At 24.8% G+C, this 18,395-nt stretch overlaps 17 protein-coding genes and 2 non-coding genes across 19 annotated transcripts; 8 read left to right on the forward strand and 11 right to left on the reverse strand.

Moving 5' to 3' along the window:
- Nucleotides 1–18: 18 nt before the first annotated feature.
- Nucleotides 19–1,509, reverse strand: HAN_2g281 (hypothetical protein; the record flags this gene model as incomplete). Its single annotated transcript, XM_001712376.1, has 1 exon — nt 19–1,509. The coding sequence occupies one exon, from the start codon at nt 1,507–1,509 to the stop codon at nt 19–21; it is 1,491 nt and encodes a 496-aa protein (XP_001712428.1).
- A 141-nt stretch (nt 1,510–1,650) lies between these two features.
- HAN_2g282 (rps23) lies at nt 1,651–2,088 on the reverse strand (the record flags this gene model as incomplete). Its single annotated transcript, XM_001712377.1, has 1 exon — nt 1,651–2,088. One exon carries the CDS (start codon nt 2,086–2,088, stop codon nt 1,651–1,653), a length of 438 nt encoding a protein of 145 aa, XP_001712429.1.
- A 74-nt stretch (nt 2,089–2,162) lies between these two features.
- On the reverse strand, nt 2,163–2,777 carry HAN_2g283 (rpl15; the record flags this gene model as incomplete). The annotated part of the gene is made up of 1 exon (XM_001712378.1): nt 2,163–2,777. The coding sequence occupies one exon, from the start codon at nt 2,775–2,777 to the stop codon at nt 2,163–2,165; it is 615 nt and encodes a 204-aa protein (XP_001712430.1).
- Nucleotides 2,778–2,837: 60 nt separating this feature from the next.
- HAN_2g284 (rpl10) lies at nt 2,838–3,461 on the forward strand (the record flags this gene model as incomplete). Its single annotated transcript, XM_001712379.1, has 1 exon — nt 2,838–3,461. The coding sequence occupies one exon, from the start codon at nt 2,838–2,840 to the stop codon at nt 3,459–3,461; it is 624 nt and encodes a 207-aa protein (XP_001712431.1).
- Nucleotides 3,462–3,531: 70 nt separating this feature from the next.
- HAN_2g285 (hypothetical protein) lies at nt 3,532–5,997 on the reverse strand (the record flags this gene model as incomplete). The annotated part of the gene is made up of 1 exon (XM_001712380.1): nt 3,532–5,997. The coding sequence occupies one exon, from the start codon at nt 5,995–5,997 to the stop codon at nt 3,532–3,534; it is 2,466 nt and encodes an 821-aa protein (XP_001712432.1).
- Nucleotides 5,998–6,080: 83 nt separating this feature from the next.
- Nucleotides 6,081–7,616, forward strand: HAN_2g286 (hypothetical protein; the record flags this gene model as incomplete). The annotated part of the gene is made up of 1 exon (XM_001712381.1): nt 6,081–7,616. The coding sequence occupies one exon, from the start codon at nt 6,081–6,083 to the stop codon at nt 7,614–7,616; it is 1,536 nt and encodes a 511-aa protein (XP_001712433.1).
- Nucleotides 7,617–7,911: 295 nt separating this feature from the next.
- Nucleotides 7,912–8,436, reverse strand: HAN_2g287 (rub; the record flags this gene model as incomplete). Its single annotated transcript, XM_001712382.1, has 1 exon — nt 7,912–8,436. The coding sequence occupies one exon, from the start codon at nt 8,434–8,436 to the stop codon at nt 7,912–7,914; it is 525 nt and encodes a 174-aa protein (XP_001712434.1).
- A 58-nt stretch (nt 8,437–8,494) lies between these two features.
- HAN_2g288 (rps3A) lies at nt 8,495–9,163 on the reverse strand (the record flags this gene model as incomplete). Its single annotated transcript, XM_001712383.1, has 1 exon — nt 8,495–9,163. One exon carries the CDS (start codon nt 9,161–9,163, stop codon nt 8,495–8,497), a length of 669 nt encoding a protein of 222 aa, XP_001712435.1.
- A 102-nt stretch (nt 9,164–9,265) lies between these two features.
- Nucleotides 9,266–10,846, forward strand: HAN_2g289 (ranbpm; the record flags this gene model as incomplete). Its single annotated transcript, XM_001712384.1, has 1 exon — nt 9,266–10,846. One exon carries the CDS (start codon nt 9,266–9,268, stop codon nt 10,844–10,846), a length of 1,581 nt encoding a protein of 526 aa, XP_001712436.1.
- An 88-nt stretch (nt 10,847–10,934) lies between these two features.
- HAN_2g290 (taf13) lies at nt 10,935–11,477 on the forward strand (the record flags this gene model as incomplete). Its single annotated transcript, XM_001712385.1, has 1 exon — nt 10,935–11,477. One exon carries the CDS (start codon nt 10,935–10,937, stop codon nt 11,475–11,477), a length of 543 nt encoding a protein of 180 aa, XP_001712437.1.
- Nucleotides 11,478–11,561: 84 nt separating this feature from the next.
- HAN_2g291 (rpl19) lies at nt 11,562–12,131 on the reverse strand (the record flags this gene model as incomplete). Its single annotated transcript, XM_001712386.1, has 1 exon — nt 11,562–12,131. One exon carries the CDS (start codon nt 12,129–12,131, stop codon nt 11,562–11,564), a length of 570 nt encoding a protein of 189 aa, XP_001712438.1.
- Nucleotides 12,132–12,196: 65 nt separating this feature from the next.
- On the forward strand, nt 12,197–14,113 carry HAN_2g292 (cdc48; the record flags this gene model as incomplete). The annotated part of the gene is made up of 1 exon (XM_001712387.1): nt 12,197–14,113. The coding sequence occupies one exon, from the start codon at nt 12,197–12,199 to the stop codon at nt 14,111–14,113; it is 1,917 nt and encodes a 638-aa protein (XP_001712439.1).
- An 18-nt stretch (nt 14,114–14,131) lies between these two features.
- Nucleotides 14,132–15,610, reverse strand: HAN_2g293 (hypothetical protein; the record flags this gene model as incomplete). The annotated part of the gene is made up of 1 exon (XM_001712388.1): nt 14,132–15,610. The coding sequence occupies one exon, from the start codon at nt 15,608–15,610 to the stop codon at nt 14,132–14,134; it is 1,479 nt and encodes a 492-aa protein (XP_001712440.1).
- Nucleotides 15,611–15,653: 43 nt separating this feature from the next.
- Nucleotides 15,654–15,734, forward strand: HAN_2g294. Its single transcript has one exon. It is a non-coding gene; the product is annotated as a tRNA-Ser (tRNA).
- A 9-nt stretch (nt 15,735–15,743) lies between these two features.
- HAN_2g295 lies at nt 15,744–15,815 on the reverse strand. The gene has a single exon. It is a non-coding gene; the product is annotated as a tRNA-Pro (tRNA).
- Nucleotides 15,816–15,853: 38 nt separating this feature from the next.
- On the reverse strand, nt 15,854–16,555 carry HAN_2g296 (clpP2; the record flags this gene model as incomplete). Its single annotated transcript, XM_001712389.1, has 1 exon — nt 15,854–16,555. One exon carries the CDS (start codon nt 16,553–16,555, stop codon nt 15,854–15,856), a length of 702 nt encoding a protein of 233 aa, XP_001712441.1.
- A 58-nt stretch (nt 16,556–16,613) lies between these two features.
- HAN_2g297 (rpl18) lies at nt 16,614–17,054 on the forward strand (the record flags this gene model as incomplete). The annotated part of the gene is made up of 1 exon (XM_001712390.1): nt 16,614–17,054. The coding sequence occupies one exon, from the start codon at nt 16,614–16,616 to the stop codon at nt 17,052–17,054; it is 441 nt and encodes a 146-aa protein (XP_001712442.1).
- A 128-nt stretch (nt 17,055–17,182) lies between these two features.
- On the forward strand, nt 17,183–17,731 carry HAN_2g298 (rpl7A; the record flags this gene model as incomplete). The annotated part of the gene is made up of 1 exon (XM_001712391.1): nt 17,183–17,731. One exon carries the CDS (start codon nt 17,183–17,185, stop codon nt 17,729–17,731), a length of 549 nt encoding a protein of 182 aa, XP_001712443.1.
- A 119-nt stretch (nt 17,732–17,850) lies between these two features.
- HAN_2g299 (eif4E) lies at nt 17,851–18,381 on the reverse strand (the record flags this gene model as incomplete). The annotated part of the gene is made up of 1 exon (XM_001712392.1): nt 17,851–18,381. The coding sequence occupies one exon, from the start codon at nt 18,379–18,381 to the stop codon at nt 17,851–17,853; it is 531 nt and encodes a 176-aa protein (XP_001712444.1).
- Nucleotides 18,382–18,395: the final 14 nt, after the last annotated feature.

Genomic DNA, 18,395 nt, shown 5'->3' on the forward strand with positions numbered 1-18,395 from the left:
AATTTAAAAAAAAAGATTTTATTTTTTAACGTTTTGTTTATTTTGAAATTTTTTTAAAAAATTTTCTTGGATAGAAAAAATATTTTTGATTTTTTTATTTTCTTTAAAAAATTTGCAAATTTCGAAAAAATATTCAATTTCTTTAGGTCTAGAGAAAAAAAAAACTGTTTCTACATTTAAAATAGGAAAACGATTGAAAAAATAAAACCTTTCTGTAATCAAAATTATTTTTTTATTACTATTTTTGCTTGAGTTTTTCCTCCTATTTTTTTCAAAGTTGTTCAAATATTCATGAAGCATCACTAAACAAATATCTCCCTCTCTAATATTTTTCCAAAGATAATTTCGAATAAAAATAAATTCCGAATAATCTTGACAAAAAATTAAAACTCCTTCCAGGGCTTTTTTAGGAAGAATTTTAGCAAAATTTTTTTCAAAAATAAGCAAAAGGTTTTGGATTTTGGAAATTTTTTTATTCCAATTAAAAAATAAAACCCAATTTTTTACTTTAGAATGTAATGTTTGATTTTTCCATTTTCGACCTTTTTTCAGAAAAATTTTATAAAAACAACTTGATTTTTTTAAAAATAAAAAATTAGATTGAAAAAAATTTGACAAAATAAAGACTTCAATTAATTTTGTTTGAAAAGGTTTTTTCAAGATAATATTTTTATTTTTGTCTTTAAACTTATAACTTAGGAAAAAACTTTTTATAATCATAGAAGAATTTTCTGAATTCTGCATGTATATTAATTGAAAATTATCAATTAGATATGAAAAAGAACTCTTAAAAAGAGCTGCCAGAGATTTTTTGTTCAAAGTTCTTAGAAAAATAGGAGTTAAAAAAAGAAAATCCGCTTTTCCTTCTTTTCCAAAACTAATTTTATTTTTTCTTAATAAACAATTTAAACGGATATAATCTTCCTGTCCGTCTAAAAAATTTCTTTTGAAATCTGCAGGTTTAATAATTTTACCAAATTTAATATTGAGGAAATCGCTATTAAATAAGTTTTTTGAAAAAAATTTTTTATGGAGTTTTCCTTTTTCTTTTGAAAAAAATAAAATCCGAATTAATTGAAACATACTCGTCTGATTAGGAACAATAATAAATATTTTAGAATTTTTTATTTCATTATTGCGCATTTTATTGTTTTTTAAAAACAATTTTTCCATAATTCTTTTTCTCATTTGATCAATATTTTCAGTCTCTAGATAAAAAAAAAAGAAAAATTTATTTTTTTCAAACAAATTATTAAGAAAATTTTGTGGAAAAAAAGAAAAATCGCCAAAAATTGATTGAACTTTTTTCTTTCTAAAAAAAAAAATAGAATTTTCTATTCTGATTAGTTTTTTATAAGGCTCTTTTTCTTGATAGGAATTTTTTTCGACTTCGATGCAACATCTTGAATCATTGCCTGAAAAAAAACCAAAAAAAAACACAAAATTATTAAAAAAAATTTTAATATTTTTTTTCTTAAGAAAAACCTTTTCTAATATTATTAATTCCATTTAAAAAAAAATGGTTTTTTATTTCTATGAGTCTTTGAAAATTTAACCTTTTGTTAATCCTTAGAAAGAAAAAATAAAATTGTGTCAATATATAAATTTTTTTCAATTTATAAAATCGAATCGGAATTTTATTTATATAAACTATGCTTTGGGCTTTTCTTTTTTTCTTCGAAATAAAGCAATTAAAGCAACACCTGCAACTTTTACTACTTTAAACCGAACCCCTGGTATATCTCCAACAGAATGTCCTTTCCTTCCAAAACCTGAAATTAGAACTTCATCATTTTCTTCTATAAAATTAAGGCAACCATCGTTTGGAACAAAAGCAGCTATCTTTTTTCCATTTTTAATTAACTGGACCCTGACGCATTTTCTGATTGCTGAATTGGGTTGTTTTGCCTCAATTCCGATTCTTTCTACAACTATTCCTTTAGCATGGGAAGCACCTTTCATAGGATTTGCTTTCAATGCAGTTAAAGAGTGTCTACGAGAATATTTTTTATCATTCCATTTTTGTTTTTTTCTATGATTTCTAAGTTTTCGTGCAGCCTGTAATCCCCGAGGTTTTCCAGCTCCCATATTTTTTTAGTTTTAAAAATAATTAAAAATAGGTTTATACAAAAAAAATTAAATTTTTTAATATTGAGAAAAATTTATCGATATCTTCGTAAAGAAATTGTATTATTTTTTTTCCACGCAGCCCTTTTAGAAGGTCTAGATTTATTTGCTCTATGACCTTTTTTTCTTAATCCTCTACTTTTTTTTCCAGAGGAAGTTAACCCTCGAAGCTCGCGGTGTTTTGCAGTAGGCGAAGTTATCCAATTTATGTTGGGATCTCGTTTAATGTTTTTATGAAATGGATCGACGAGAATTACTTCGAAATATTTATAAAGCGAATCTTGATTTATCCAATATGAATTAAGTACTCTGAGATTACCACAAAAATTTCCTGCTCGTTCTTCAGCCAATGATTTTTTGTTTCTTCCAAATTTTTTTTCATTAACACCATGATTTTTGGGTTTTCCATTAGTTATCCCTTTTTTGACTTGCTTTTTCCGGCCGCCTCGTCTAATTTTAACTCTATAAATAATAAATCCTTGTTTAGTTTTGTAGCCTAGTTTTTTTGCTTTTTCAGGTCGAGAAGGTCTTTTTATTCTATATACTGAAGGTAAATGTCTATATTCCCACGCTCTTATTTGAAGAAGAAAAGACATAATATCAGATTTTTTATTTCTCCAAATTTCATTAATAAATGTGGCAGATCCCATGATTTTTTTTATTATCAATAAAAAAAGAATTCTACAGAAAAAACAAAAAAATTAAATAAAATGGGAAGAAGGCCTTGGAAATGTTACAGATATTGTAAAAACAAACCTTATCCTAAATCTCGGTACTGTAGAGGGGTTCCAGATCCGAAAATTAGAATTTTTGATTTAGGAAATAAAAAGGCATGCATTAAAGAATTTCCATTAAGTATTCATTTAGTTCAAGAAGAACAAACTCAAGTTTCGTCCGAATCAATAGAAGCAGGACGTGTTGCTTGCAATAAATACTTAATAAATAACGCTGGGAAAGATTCTTTCCATTTAAGGGTCCGAATTCATCCATTTCATGTAATTCGAATAAATAAAATGCTTTCGTGTGCTGGAGCTGATCGTTTACAAAGTGGAATGCGTGGGGCATTTGGGAAACCAATCGGAACTGCTGCTCGAGTTGCTCGAGGACAGATTCTTTTTTCTGTCCGATCAAAAAATGAAAATACATTAAAAATAATCGAAGCGTTAAGGCGTGCCAAATATAAATTTCCGGGCAGACAAAAAATTTTTGTAAGTCAAATGTGGGGATTTTCAAAAATTGTAAAAAATAATTTTGAGAAATTGTTAACCAATAATTCTTTAAAAAATAAAAAAAAATTGGTTTATGATGGTTGTTTTTTTAAATTATTAAAATGAGAAAAAAATAAAAAAAAATTTTTTTTTACATTAATTTTTTTATTTAAAAAAAGGATTTATTTAACTAAAATTATTCAAAAAATGGAAGAACAAGAATTTTCATGAAAAACGATAAAAAAAAAATAGAATCGAAATTGGAAGACAAAGAAAAGCAATAAAAAAAAGAAAAAATTGCTGAAACATATCTTGAAAAAAAGTCATATAATTTTAAAAAATAAAAATGCAGTTTTTTATTGTTATTTAAAATTGAATCGCCCAATAGCAGCAATTTAATTGTCATTTGATTTTTTTTTTGACCAAATCCAAAAAACGAAACAGCTTTTTGGTTCGGATAAAAATTTGAAATTTCTTCAATTTTTTTTGAAGCAAGAAAAGGCTGCCTATTTTCAAGAAAAAGTTCACTTAAATTCCATGCCGATTCATAAGAAGAAACGGTTGAAGACCGATTTAAAAGATTCGTCAAATAACCGATGTATCCGGCTTTTTTTAAAATAACAGCCGGAAAAGAAAAATAACGAAAAGAAATTAAAGAATTTAGGTAACACCTTAAAAGACCGGTTTCATCCGGTTTTTGCAAAAATCGATAAAAATTTTTTGAAAATTTGGATTTTTTTGAACTTTTGGTTTTTTTTTTTTTTTTTCGACCTAGTGTTTCTAATTTTCCGATTGAATGAAGTGCTTTTAAAGAATCAGAATTAAATCCGATTCCCCTTTTTTCCATAAAAGCAGAATTATACAACCCTTTTTTATTTTCTCTTTTTCCTGAACTTCTAAAAAACGAAACCGAATATTTTTTATTTCTTCCCACACCCTTTCCTTCGAAAAAAATATTTCCTAATTGGAATAAAGCTTCGGAATTTCCCAATTTTGAAGCATTAGAAAGACATACTAAAGCTTCATGAAAACTTCTAGGTAGTAATTTTCCTTTAAGATAAGAATTAGCTAGATGAAAAATGCCCTTATTTTCAAGGAAAAAACAAGACTCTTTCGAATGAATGATATTAAAATATCCTATTTTATTTCGAAATCTAGATAAATTTTTTGAACTTGAAATTTTTTCATTTCTGGAAAGAAAAAAACAAAATTTTTTTATTTTTAAAATTCTGCTCTTGGTTTTATTCATTTTTTTTTTATTTGAAATTAAATTTCCCCTTCTTTTTTGATAGAATAATTTTTGGCAAATAAATTTTTTTTTAAAACATATGAAAGAATTATTTCTAAAAGGGAAACTTTTTCTACTTTTTTCAAGCTTGAAAATTTTTTTGTTCCTAAAATTTAATAAATTATTATTATTGAATTTTTTTTTGTTTTTGGAAATTTTTTTTTTTTGTTTTTTTATCATCGATAAAAATTTTATATAATTTTTTATTTTCGAGGACGTAAAAGTAGTTTTGTTCGAAAAAGGACCAAAGGGGCGGTTTATGTTTTTCCTTATTTTTTTTTGATCCTTAGTTTTTATTCCAGAAAATTTTTTTATCAATGAAATAGTAGGAGGAAAATATTTTTTCGAACTAATTTTAATTCTTTTTAAAACAAAATCTTGTTTTTTTTTTAAAAAAATTTTATCCCTTTGGTTTTTTTTGGAAGGTCGACTTTCTTTAATTAAAAATTTTTTCTTTTTTTTTAATTTTTTTTCTACATTTGAAAAGTTGTCTTTTTTTTTAGTTGACAAAAAGTTTAAAAAAAATTTTGAATTTTTTTTGGTAAATTTTTTTTTTTGTCTGAATTTTTTTTTTCGAAATATTATAGATTTTTTTCTTTCAAGTAAAGAAAAAGTTCTCAGGTTATTTTTTCTGGTTTTGAAATCAGAGGACAATTTATTTTTTAGTAAATTTTTTGAAAAAAAAGAACCAGAAAAGGATGAAAAACTTTGTAACAAAAACCCTCTCAATTGATCAAAAGGAATTAAATCTTGAAATCCGGCCATTTTTTTGGTTTCTGGAAAGGAAAAAAAAACTGAATGAGATGACTGTGAATCAGGGTTATAAATAGAAGATTTATTCGATAATTGCAAAACTCCAAAATCTTTTTGTTCAATAGAAAATTTCTCCTGATTCATTTTTTTTTTTAAATTTAATACATAAACGCCATCTATCCGTAAATCCATAAAATTTATTTGGTTTTTTTCGGATTTCACTTTTTGATTTTCACTAACTTTTTCAATTAAAAAAGGGAAAAAAACGGAAGATTTACTTAACATTTTTTTGTTACTCCACCTTAATTTTTTTTTATTGAAATAAATTGGATTTTTTATCTGAGCCTTTAAAATTTTCGAAAAAGGGTACATTTTGTATGTCCAACCATGTAAAGGTTTTTTTTGTGCACCAATAATTTCGGGGGTTATTTTTCCGGAACTTTCTTGATTTCCAAAATTTTGGTTTTGGGACGAAAAAGATTTTTCATGAGCTTGTACTTTTTTCCAAGTTAGAAAATTCAAAAGTATGAATGTCAAAGCAAACCACAATTTTTTTTTTTTATTTGAAAGCTTTTGCATGAACCTTTTATAACCTTCCTTGGAATATCTCACTATATCCATAATTTAAGTTTTAAATAATAAAACAACGTTTTGATACACATTTTGTTTCAAAATATTTATAAAAAGAAAAAAAAACTGAAAACATGAATGTTTTTTATCGAATTTTTTTAAGTTTTTTTAGCACTGTTCTTTGGGGAACTTTTTTTTTGAATTTTTTCGATAGCTGGAGAAAAAAAAACGCAAAGAACTTTTTAGATAAAATTTCTCAACGTAATTTGTTAAATATTGTCTTTTTTTTAAAATTTTTTGATTTTTTCTTTACAATGGTTTCAAAAAAATTTTTTAAATTTTTCGAAGAATGGTTTTTTTTAGCTAATTGTCGGCAAAATTTGATATCCTTTTTTTTAAATCTTCTAAAAAATCGGGTATTACTTCAAGAGCTAAAAGAAGCTATTATGGAATGTTTTTTTGTTCTAATTTTCTCATCCCGCCAATTTTCTTTTTATTCTTCTCTAATCTTCGGAAGTTTTATTTTAACCAGAACTGTTCAACAAATTTATCTTCAGAATTTAAAAATTCAAAAACCTTCGAAAAAAAATTTTTCTTCCTTCCAACTATTGTCCTTTTTTACCATTCTTTTTTCTCTGACTTTCTTTGAAACAATTGTTGTAAAGGTTTATTTAGCTTTTAATAGAAGGAGGATTGTTAATTTAATAATCGGAACGGAAGTTTTATTTTTAACTTCTTCTATCAAAGAAAGTATTATCGATCATGCTTTTTTTTTTATAGATAATTATTATTTTGATGGAAAATGGTCTTTTCAAGGAGGTTGTGAACTATTTTTAAAAATTTGGGTCTCATTTCTAAACCTTTTTTCATATATTTTGTCTTTAAACAATATTTCCATTTCCAAAAAAGGCATTTTCAAATATTATATTCTCAGGCGTGCTTTTCAATGTGGAAAGGAATTTTTTCAAAATTTTGAAGAATATAGTCGTTATCGAAAAACTCAGGTTTTCATCGGCACAATAATGAAAAACCCAACGGAAGAAGAAATTTTTGATTTGAGCGATAATGTTTGTATTGTATGTAGGGATGAAATGGATTCAAAAATGTCAAAAAAACTGCCATGTAAACATATTTTGCACACTCTTTGTTTACAAGATTGGTTAAGACGGCAATTCAGCTGTCCGATTTGTATGACAACCATTTCATCCAGCTTGACTACGACAGCCAAACAAAATTTTGATTCGGATTTACTTAGTCTAAAAAAAACCAATATTAATTCGATTGCTTTTTCTTTCGGATTTACCCGAAATAATAAAATATCAAAAAATTTTAAAAAAAATCACCTTAATTCTGGTTCGCTTCCCACTTTATTTCCGGATCCAACTAATTTATTTTTTTGGGCAAATGGAGAAAAGATAAATAAAAATGGTCAAAATAAAAAAAAAATTTTTGAATCTTTGATACATAAAAATTTTTTGAATTTTAAAAATGGTTTTAATTTAAAAAATATAGAAAAAGAATATTTTCAAATTCTTTGGTTTGAAAAAAAAAGTGAAAAATTTGATGGTTATTTTAAAAACGAGTTTCATAAAAAAATGAAGAATTACATTTATAATCGAAAAAAATTAATTGACCAAGAAAAATTAAATAAAATAAAAATTAATAATTAAGGTTCCTTTTTAAATTTTTTTTTAGTTATATAAAAACTAAAATATTAGATTTAATTAAACAGAATTTGTTACTTCTGCCAAAAATCATATTTAAGTTTTTTTTCCAGAAATAATTTTTTAGAATATTTTTAATCTTTTTATAAAGAGAAAAAAGTTTTAGTTATTTTTTTATTTTTAAAAAATGTTTTGAAATATTGTCCGGTATTTTGAGAAACCTTATATAAGCAATCATTCTGTACTTGTTTTTCTTCTTCGGTTGCGGATTGTTTTTTTTTTACCTATTTTAAATCAATTTTTATTCTAATAAATATCCACTTAGCAAAAGAAGAAAAGCTAACCCTAATATTCCAAAAATTACAAAATTTTTTTGGTCGCCGGTTAAAGAATTGCCACCAAGACCATATTTTTGATTTTCTGCAAAACCTGCTATAGTTTTTTTAATACTTTTGAATTGAGATTTAGGAGACCTACAGGCGGGACAGTTAAAATCGGAAGAAAGCGCGGTAAAAGCAGTTCCAGGCTCAATCCCTGCAAATCGGTCACCTTTTTCAGGTTCATAAACGTATCCGCAAGCTTGACATTCGAATTTCCCTTCATCGATTTCCATAAATTTTTCTGCTGCTCTGAGTCTTTCAATTTCTTTTTGTCTTTCTCTTTCTTTTCGAGTTTCAGGGTCTAGGATTTCATCGGAGTTCATTTTTAAGCTTTCAAATCTTGTTTTCGATAAACTGTTGGACCTATGATTTAAAAAAGGTTTTTTTAAAATTTTTTTATTTTCGTTTAATGAAACAAATACATTAGCATTTATGAAACCAATCATTTGTATTTAATTAAAATTATCGCAACATGTGTTCTGATTTTTATTTAAAGAATATTTATTAATTATTTTCTCTTAATACTTTAATTTTTCTTATATAAAAATTATGAATGGGAAAAATTTTCCTACATTCTTTTTCAATTTCTGAATTCAATTTTTCAGATAAAAATTTTCCAATAAGACTTTTAAGATTATTTTCAAGGGAAAATTTCAAAAGGGTTGCAATAATTTTTCTTCTAATTGCTCTTATTTGCGAAGATGTTAAATAAGAAGTTTTTTTAAGCTGTTTTTTTTTTCGTTTAGAAAAAACGAAACAAAAAATTCTTAGAAAAAAGCCGTCTTCCGTTTTTATATCTATTGAAGTTTCGATAGTAGTTTGCCATTTTTTAACAAGAGAAGATAATTTATCCCTTGTCAAATCCATTCCAAAAAATGAAGTCTCGCAAGTGTTGTTTTTAACTTCAGATCCTTTTAGTTTTATTTTTCGAAAAGAAAGACTTTCTTTATTATTTAAATCGCCTAAAGAAATTTGGTAAATCCGATTGGTTAATATTTCTGTAGATTTATTGGCATTTGTTCTTTTATTTACTATGGTATTTCCGAATATTTTTTCTCCAAATAAGGAAGGAGTTTTCAATTCAATCCATTCTTTTTTTTCAAAAACGTTGCTTATTTTTTTTCTTCCTTCTTTTCCTGTTTTCGATAGTCTTTTGTTTTTATAAAGAGTCATTTTATTTTAAAAATTTTTTTAAAAAAACATGCCCTGTACAAAAAACATGCTTTTTTTTATCATAATTTTTCCTTTAACAAAATTTTAATTCTTGAAATTTATATGGTTTTAGAAAACTTAAAATTTAACGAAAACTCTAAAAAACAAAAAATTGTTTATTTTAAAAAGAGTAAAAAAAAAAATTTCTCCACCTCGAAAAAATATTTTTTTTTTTATTGTAAAAATTTTCCTTTTCTGGAGCGCGCGCACAAAAATTTTTTACCTTCAAAAATCGAAAATTTTTTTTTAAAAAAAAATAATCTATTTGGAGTTTCAACTGAAAAATTTAAATTTCCGAAAACTTGGTCGATCGAAAAAAGGTACCGATGGCTTTTTAACAAAAAAAAATATTTTGGCTGGAGCGATCTAGAAATTTCTCCAAATAAACTTAAAATAAAATACCGTGGCTTAGGAAAGACAGATGAAGATGCTGCCGGAATATTTACTGATAATTTTATCCCAAACAACTTGTTCATTTTTTATTTTGAAATCAAAATTCTTAATACCGGAAAAAATGGTTTTATTGGCATAGGGTTGTGCGATAAGGATACAAATCTCGATAGACTTCCAGGTTGGGAAAAAAATTCTCTTGGATATCATGGTGATGACGGATATTTTTTCCGAGATTCAGGTACTGGAACACCCTACGGTCCCTGTTTTGGGAAAAACGATGTTATTGGTGTGTGTTTGAATTTTATTGAAAAGATTGTTTTTTTTACAAAAAATGGACTTAGTTTGAAAATTGCTTTTTCGAAAATCTTAAACACAACTTTAAAAAATCGATTACCTTTTATTGGTCTAAGGACAAAAGGAGAATGTATTGAAGCCAATTTTGGTAATAAAGTTTTTGAATTCGATTTAAATTCTTATAAAACACACTTTCAAAAATTTTACGAAAAAAAAATCCTTTCCTTTCATAAATTTATTTTTAAAAATTCTTCTGCCCTAAATTTTTCAAAATTTCAAAATTTCAAACTTGAACAAGAAAAAACCAAAGATATAGAAACAAGTTATAATTCATTATTTAGCAAATGCTTCTTGCTTAAAAAAAACAACATTTTAAAAATTTATGGGGAAAAACATTATTGGAGGACTTTTTTTTTATTCTTAAAAATTTTTTTCAGTGAAAACTTGTTTTTGAAAAAAAAACAATCAAAAAAAAGCTACTGTTTTTTCCTTTTAAATTTTAAAAATATCTTGAATTTTTTTTCAAATTTAAAAAATTTTCCGTTTAAAATAAAAGAGAAAAAAAGTAAAAATTTAATTTTTTTAGAGACCGAAGATAAATTTTTTAAAAAAAAAAAAAGATTTAAAATATCTATTTTAAAAAAAAAAATTCTTTATTTTTTTGAAAAAAGGAAATTTTTTCCAAGCACTAATAATTTTTGTGTTAATAAAGGTGGAATGGAGAAAAGCATTTTTGTCCCAATTTTCGACCTATTTTTAAAAATAATTATCAAATGGAAAGAAAATTCCAATTTAAAGAAAAATTTTTTTATTTTTTATCCCTTTTTTGGAGTCCAATTTTTGAAAAAAATAAAATTTTTCAAAAATAATAATAGCTTTGACCTTTTTAATTCGATTTTTCTTTTTTTAATACATAAAAGGCTTGAATTATTTGATTTAAAAAATTGGATAAATTAAAAAAATTATTTAAAATGGTTTTTTTTTAATATTTAATCCTTGGAATAAAATTTTTTTATTTTTCTGAAACGGAAAAAATTTTTATTTTATGAAGAAAAAAAATAAAAAATTAGAAAAACGAAACAACAAAATAAAAAACTTTCGAAAAAAATTAAAATATTTCGAAATTTTGGGCTTGAAAGAAAATAGTAAACTTCTTACAACCAAAATGGATTTTTTAAAATATAATTTTTTCCGGAAAACTGATTTTCTTTATAAACTTCCGAAATTTAATTTTTTAAAAAAAAAAATTTTTCAAAATGAATTGGCTGAGGTTATGTTTGGTTTTGGAGATTCCGAAAATCCTTTAAAAAAAACAATTTTATTTTTAGAAAAATTAATTTTAAATTTTTTTCATAATTTAATTTCTTCTGTAACGTATATTGCCTTTTGGAGAGCTAAAAAACGTCCAACTGTTGAAGATTTGGTTTTTTGTATCAGGAACAATCCTAGAAAATTATCGAAAATCACTTATTTATTGAAAATGAAAATCTTGATTGAAAAAATTATGGGTTCCCAAAAAAAATCTCCTTCTTTTAAAACAAAAAATATGTTCCCATTAAAAATAACTCAAATGACTGACAAATTCTAAAAAAAAAATAAACAACTAATTACTTAATTTTTTAAAAATTTAATTAAAAAAAATTTTTAAGAAGAAAAAAAACAAAATTTTTATTTATTTTTTATCTTGATAAATTTTTTTCATTTTATCTTGAAATTTACTAATTCTATTTTTAACAATAGCGGTTTTTTTATTATGGCGGGCAAGTTGTCGTTCGTTTTTTATTTTTTTTCTATTGTATTCTGATTTTGCACTGTGAATGTAATCCAATAAAACTCTTTTGTTTTTAAATGCATTTCCCTTAGATTTTAAATATAATTGACGATAAAGATACTTATCGATTTTTTCAGAAGTTCTATATTTTTTTAACAAATGGCGAAAAACTTTTTGCTTAAAATGCCATTTTACACGTTCAGATGACCTTGCATTTGAAGTTCCTTTTCTTTTTCCTATTCCTTTGTGTTTTCCTTTTTTTTTAGCTTCTAGGTGGAATTTTTTACGATTTGTTGAATGAAGTTTTGGGTTTTTTTTTAAGATTATTCCGTTTTGAATTAGTTTTCTAATAGTTTTTCTTTTATCTGACAAAGATATTTCATTAATTTCATTCGGATCCATCCATATTTTTCTTTTTCCACACTGTAAAATGGATGAAGCTAGCCTTGTTTGGACTTTGCTTATTTGCATTTTTTTTTTAAAACTTTATTTATTTTTTAAAATTAAATTTTAAATATTAAAAATTTTTTCTATTAATGCCTATAATTAAAAGGAAAAAAAAAATGGAAATTTGTCCCGAAATAATTTTTTTAAAATTTAACCAATTTTTTATATTTTCCCAGATACCTTTGCTTTTAAATTTCAAAAAAAAATTCGAAGTTATTATTAAATATATTTTGAATATAAAACCATTTTTTTATTTTTTAACAAAAAATTTTTTTTATAAAGACAAAAATTTTGATAAAAAAAATCCAAAAAAAAAAATTGAAAGTTTTGAAAGTAAACTGTCCTTTAACCACATACACAAAATTTATAAATCAGAATTTCGATTTGTAGATTTTTTTGGAATCGAAAATTATTTCAAACAGATTAGACAATCAATCGATTATCATTTGTTTAATTCGAAATTTTTTGAAAATTTGAATTTTTTTTCAATTAATGGGGTTATTTTGAGTGGCCCTCCTAGATCAGGAAAAACTTTTTTAGCATATTCAATTGCTGGAGAATTAGATGTTCCGATTTTTTATATCAATTCTATAACCTTTAAAAAATTTCTCTTTCAAGAAAATCTCAAAAAAATTTTTTCAATATTTATCTCAGCTTATCAAAATGCTCCAAGTATTATTTTGATTGAAGAAATAGAAAAAATATTTTTTTCTATAGAAAAAAATCAAAAAGAACAAAAAAAAGAATTTGAGCAACAGTTTATCGATATTGTTGATTTAATTAATAAAAAAAAAAAAAAAAAAATAGTATTATTAGGAACGACTTCAGATCCAACCGCAATCCAAACTATGATTAAAAAACCTGGCATTTTTACTGAAGAAATTGTATTAAAGAATCCTAATTTATCCGAAAGGAAAAAAATTTTAGAAAATTTTTTGAAAAATCTAAAAATTGACGGTAAGGTTTTCTTAAATGATTTAGCTAAAAAAACTCAAAATTTTGCCTCAGGTGATTTATTTGAGTTTGTTTTAATGGCTATATTTTTCTTTATTTCGAGGATAACTACCAAATTTTACAAGGGTATTTTTACAACCAAAGTCAAGTCTTTAAAATCTATTTTTCCAATTAAAAAAATAGATTTCGAATTATCTTTTGAGAAATTCAAAACTAAAAATCCAAAATTTTCTGATACAAATTTTTTTCCAATTTTATGGAATGATATTGGAGGTTTAGATAAAATTCGAAAGGTTATGAGCAATTATATCATTGAACCCATAAAAAAATTTTCACAGAATAATCTTTTAAATCAGAAAGGTGTAGGTTTTTTACTTTATGGACCCCCGGGTTGTGGAAAAACATTAATAGCTCAAGCAGTTGCTAATGAATCTGGGGCGAAATTTATTGGGGTAAAAGGACCAGAAATTTTCGACAAATTTTTAGGGGAATCGGAACGGTCCATCAGAACAATTTTTTCAAAAGCTAGATCCCAAGCTCCAACTATAATTTTTTTTGATGAAATCGATTCTATTGCAAATAAAAGAAGTGGAAATGAAAATACCAATCCAAATGGAGCGACAGATAGAGTTTTGAATCAATTATTGACTGAAATGGATGGATTTGAATCAAATAGTCTAGTTTATATAATTGCTGCCACAAATAGGCCTGATATTGTCGATAAAGCATTATTACGACCGGGAAGAATTGATAAAAATTTATTTATTCCTCTTCCTAATAAAAGAGAAAGGATAAGAATCCTTAAAACAATTTTAAAAAAATTCCAAATTTTGCCTTATTTAGATTTAAAATTATTTTCAAAAAACATTTGTGTTGGGTTCAGCGGAGCTGATTTAATGTCTTCAGCTCGAGAGTCGAATTTGGATATTGAAAAAAAAAAAATTTTTTATTGTATCTTTAAATCGGATTTTAAAAAAATAGGGCTCTCTTTTTGTTTTTTTCTTGGAAGTAAAAATATTATAAATGGTTGTAGAAAAGTAAAAAAAAATTAAAATTTTAAAAAAATTTTTTTAAAACCTGTATTTTTCTGAGAACCAAAAATTAAAATTAAAAAAATGAAAAAAAGCTTTGAATTTTTTAAAACCAGAAATAATAATTAGAAAATTTAAAATTTTTTTTTCAATTTCGTTTTGAATTAAAAGTAAAACCTTTAAAAAATTATTCCTATCTAGATATGTAAAAAATAAATTTTCTATGCCATTTTTTTCTTCCTTTTTAAAAGGCTTTTTTGGATTTTTTCCAATAAATATTTTGAAAAGATACAAAAAAGGGAAAACTTTAAAAATAGAAATCAATACATTTTCTAATTTTTTTTCTAGAAAAAATAAATTTTTCAAGACTTTAAAAAATTTTTTGAGAATTTTCATCATACTGAATAAGCAGTCGTTCTTTTCAAATTTAAATTTAAAAAATTGGAAAATGGCAAAAAATTTTCCATAAAAAAAAAAAATTTTTAAAGTATTGACCCAAAACAAAAGTTTATACTCGATGAAAAATTTTAACCTTAAAAAGCTCGGGCTTAAAAAGACTTCAAAATCGACATTATTTTTTGTTTTTATTTCTATCTTTTCCAATTCACAAAAAAAAAAAGTTATTTTTTGAAAAAAATTTAAAAAAAGATTATGAATTTTTATTTTTGGATAACCACCTATTATAAACGATAAGTTTGATTTATTTTTGGAAATTTTATAAGATAAAAAATTTTTATTTTTTTTCCTAAAAAAATTTTTTTTAATTTTTTTTTGTGAGTTTTCTTTAAAACTTTTTAAAATTTCCCAAAAAAAAACCCCAATTTTTAACTTTGAAATAAGAATTGGTAGACAAGGTTTAGCAAAAAAATCAATAAAACTTTTCAAGGAATTTAACTTTTTCCCTCCCATTAATATTTGATTTTTTAGGATTTTTTCTAGTTTTCTAAAAAAAAAAATTTTTTTGGCTTCTTTAGTTTTTAAAAAAAAAAAGATTTTGTTTTTTTTAATTTTAAAAAGAAAAATTTCACTTTTTTTATCTTGATTAAGGAAAAAATTCCCCCAATTATTTTTAACCAATAAACCAATAAACCATTTTTGTAATTTTAAAACCAAAGATATTGTGAAAAATTTAAAAATACAACGTAAAAAAGTTTTCTCAGTTATTTCAAAAAAATTAATAAGTTTTTTTTTTTTTTTGAGAAAATTTTTATGCAGAACTAAGATGAAATCAATTTTTTTTTCAAATTTAAAAATCTGCCAAAAGAAATTTGAAGAATGAAGAAAAAAAAATGGAAAGGAATAAATTTTTTCAAGAAAAATTTTCCAGATTTTTTTGGAAAAAATAAAAATATTAACAAGTTCTTTGTAAAAAATCTTAATTATTATTTCCAAATTTCGATTTTTTTTCCCCATTTCAAAAATTAAAAGATCTTTGGCATTGATAATAAGTCTGAAAAAATTAATAAACTTTGAGATTAATTTAATTTTTTCAAAAAAAAAAAATTTTGTTTCAATCATTAAAAATAAAATTTAAAACAAATTTTTTAAAATAAAGAGAAAAGCATACTTGGCCGAGTGGTTAAGGCGGCAGACTTGAAATCTACTGGGGTTTCCTTCATAGGTTCGAATCCTATAGTATGCGGGGTTGTCCGGGATTTTCTTAAAATCGAACCCGGGACCTCTCGTACCCAAAACGAGAATCATACCGCTAGACCAACAACCCTTATATTTTATAAATTTTAATTAATTTTAAACTTATTTTTATTTAGCAGTATCTTCAATTACCCTATCTATTAAACCGTATTCTACTGCTTCGTAGGCCGACATAAAATTATCTCGATCCATATCTTGTAAAACTTTTTCGTAAGGCCTTCCAGTCATTTGGGCATAATCTTCAGTTAGACTTTTTCTTATTCGTAATATTTGTTGAGCTTCAACTTTTATATCCGAAGCTTGTCCTTGAGCACCTCCCATAGGTTGATGAATCATAATTCTAGAATGGGGTAAAGCTAAACGTTTTCCTTTTTCTCCAGCTGCAAGGATGAACGAAGCCATTGAAGCAGCCAAGCCTACGTTTATGGTGACTACTTCACTTTTTATATGACGTATGGTATCATACATAGCAAGTCCAGAAATGACGGAACCTCCGGGAGAATTAATATATAAATAAATAGGTTTAGAGTTATCTTCTGAATCTAAATATAACATAACAGCAATTATTTGATTTGCTATTTCATCATCAATTTCTTGACCAAGAAAAATAATTCTTTCTCTATATAATCGATTATATATGTCTACCCAATCAGCTGAAGGGGCTCCAGGAACTCTATATGCTACTTTGGGAACACCAATAGGCATCATAAAGACATCTTTTTGACTTTGATTTTTGGATACGGAGTAATTTTTTATTGACAATTTAGAAGAATGATAAAAAGGACAAAGGGAAAATAACAACGATTGCATTTTTTTATTTTAATTTATTTTGTATCTAAGTTAAATTACTTTTCGGTATCTTTGAAATATGGGAGGGCGTATAAAAAAAGACACCAATAAATTTCGAAAAAGTCGAACTTCGGCAAAATCTTCAAACATTTATTTATCCTTTTTAATAAAGATTTATAGATTTCTATCCAGAAGAACAAATTCAAAAATAAATCAAACAATTCTTCGCCGTTTAGTAATGTCTAGAAAAAACCAACCTGCGATTTCTCTGTCTCGAATAATTTTGTTTGGTTCAAAAGAAAAAAATAAAACCATAGTGGTGGTGGGAAAAGTTTTAAACGACGAAAGGATTTTAATGGTTCCGAAAATTTCTCTATGCGCACTCCGAATATCCAGCTCTGCTAAAGAAAGAATTTTAAACTCAGGAGGAAATGTTTTTACATTTGATCAATTCGCGGTTAACTTTCCAACTGGAAAAAATTCTTTATTATTAAGGGGCAATAAGTTGAAAAATAAATAAATTATTTGAAGGTAATATAAATTTAAATAAAAAAATTTTTTTAGAACCCAAATTAAGATTTTTCATTACTTTTTGATAAAAACGACTTCAAGCCTAATTTGGTCGAGAAAAAATTAAAGTGAAATATAATGACCGCCAAAATAACAAATGCGCTAACAAAAAAAAAAAAGTTTTTGAATTCCAAAGATAAAGAGATCGATCCTTCTAATTTACATTTTGAATCTAGGCCTAAATCTTTTAAATTGGGTCAAAATATTCAGCCTAAAAAAGATCTTTCTAGGTTTGTAAAATTACCCAAGTTTATGAGAATTCAAAGGCAAAGACAAATTTTATCAAAAAAATTAAAAATCCCAACCATATTTAAACTTTTCGAAGTTTCAATCCCTGAAAAAACAGATTCTCAAGATTCGGCTAGTTTATTTTCAAAAGAAATAATGTCCGGAGCTCTTTCGAAATTTTGTATTCACGGAATCAATAAAGTTACAAATTTTATTCGAAAAAAGAAGGTTAGTATGGTTTTAATAGCAAAAGATGTAAATCCGGTTGAAATAATTATTTGGTTACCCATTTTATGTAAAAAATTCGAAACTCCTTTTTTAATTGTGGGGAGTAAATCAAGGTTGGGGAAACTTATAAAACGAAAGAAAACTTCCTGTGTCGCAGTAATTAAACATTAAAAACCTAACCACAAACCATAGACGACAATCTCTTACTCTTGTAAAAAATCAAAAAATATTAAGACAATAAACGCATTAAAAAATACCACTAAAAGTACCTAAACTAAATTGAAAATTTCCTACCTTAAACATGTTGAATGTGAAAAATATTCAAATAACAATGTTTTTTTTCCTAATTCTTCTTCGATTATTTTTTTCCAAAACTTGCCAATTCGGAGTTGAACATTTTTATCGGTTGAATTTTTGGTCCAAATCGAAAATCTAACTTCGTTTTTTCTAATATTGGCAACTAATCCATTGATATATTGTTTTCCCATCAAAGAAAATTTTTCTGAAATTAAGGTTAAAAGGGTTTTTTCCCAAATTTTTTCAACTTCTAAATTTTTTTTGGGATAAGTCAAAACCCATTTTCCTCCTCCTATGTTTTCTAAATCTTCCCATTTTGGTTCTATTCCTTCTTTAAAAAAATGATAATTGGATCCAATAGGAGTTTCGATCAGAGGGACTAAATTATTGAATAGACGCCAAAAATTATCTATAGAATTGATAGAGTGAATTTTAATTAAAAATTGATCCCAATTGTCCTTACAGATATTTAAATCAGTTTTATCGTACCAAAGAACCCAATTTGATAAAAGATTTTTAAACATTATTTTTAAATTTT

Source organism: Hemiselmis andersenii, chromosome 2 (genome assembly GCF_000018645.1).
Source record: "Hemiselmis andersenii chromosome 2, complete sequence; nucleomorph".
Classification (NCBI taxonomy): domain Eukaryota; class Cryptophyceae; order Cryptomonadales; family Hemiselmidaceae; genus Hemiselmis; species Hemiselmis andersenii.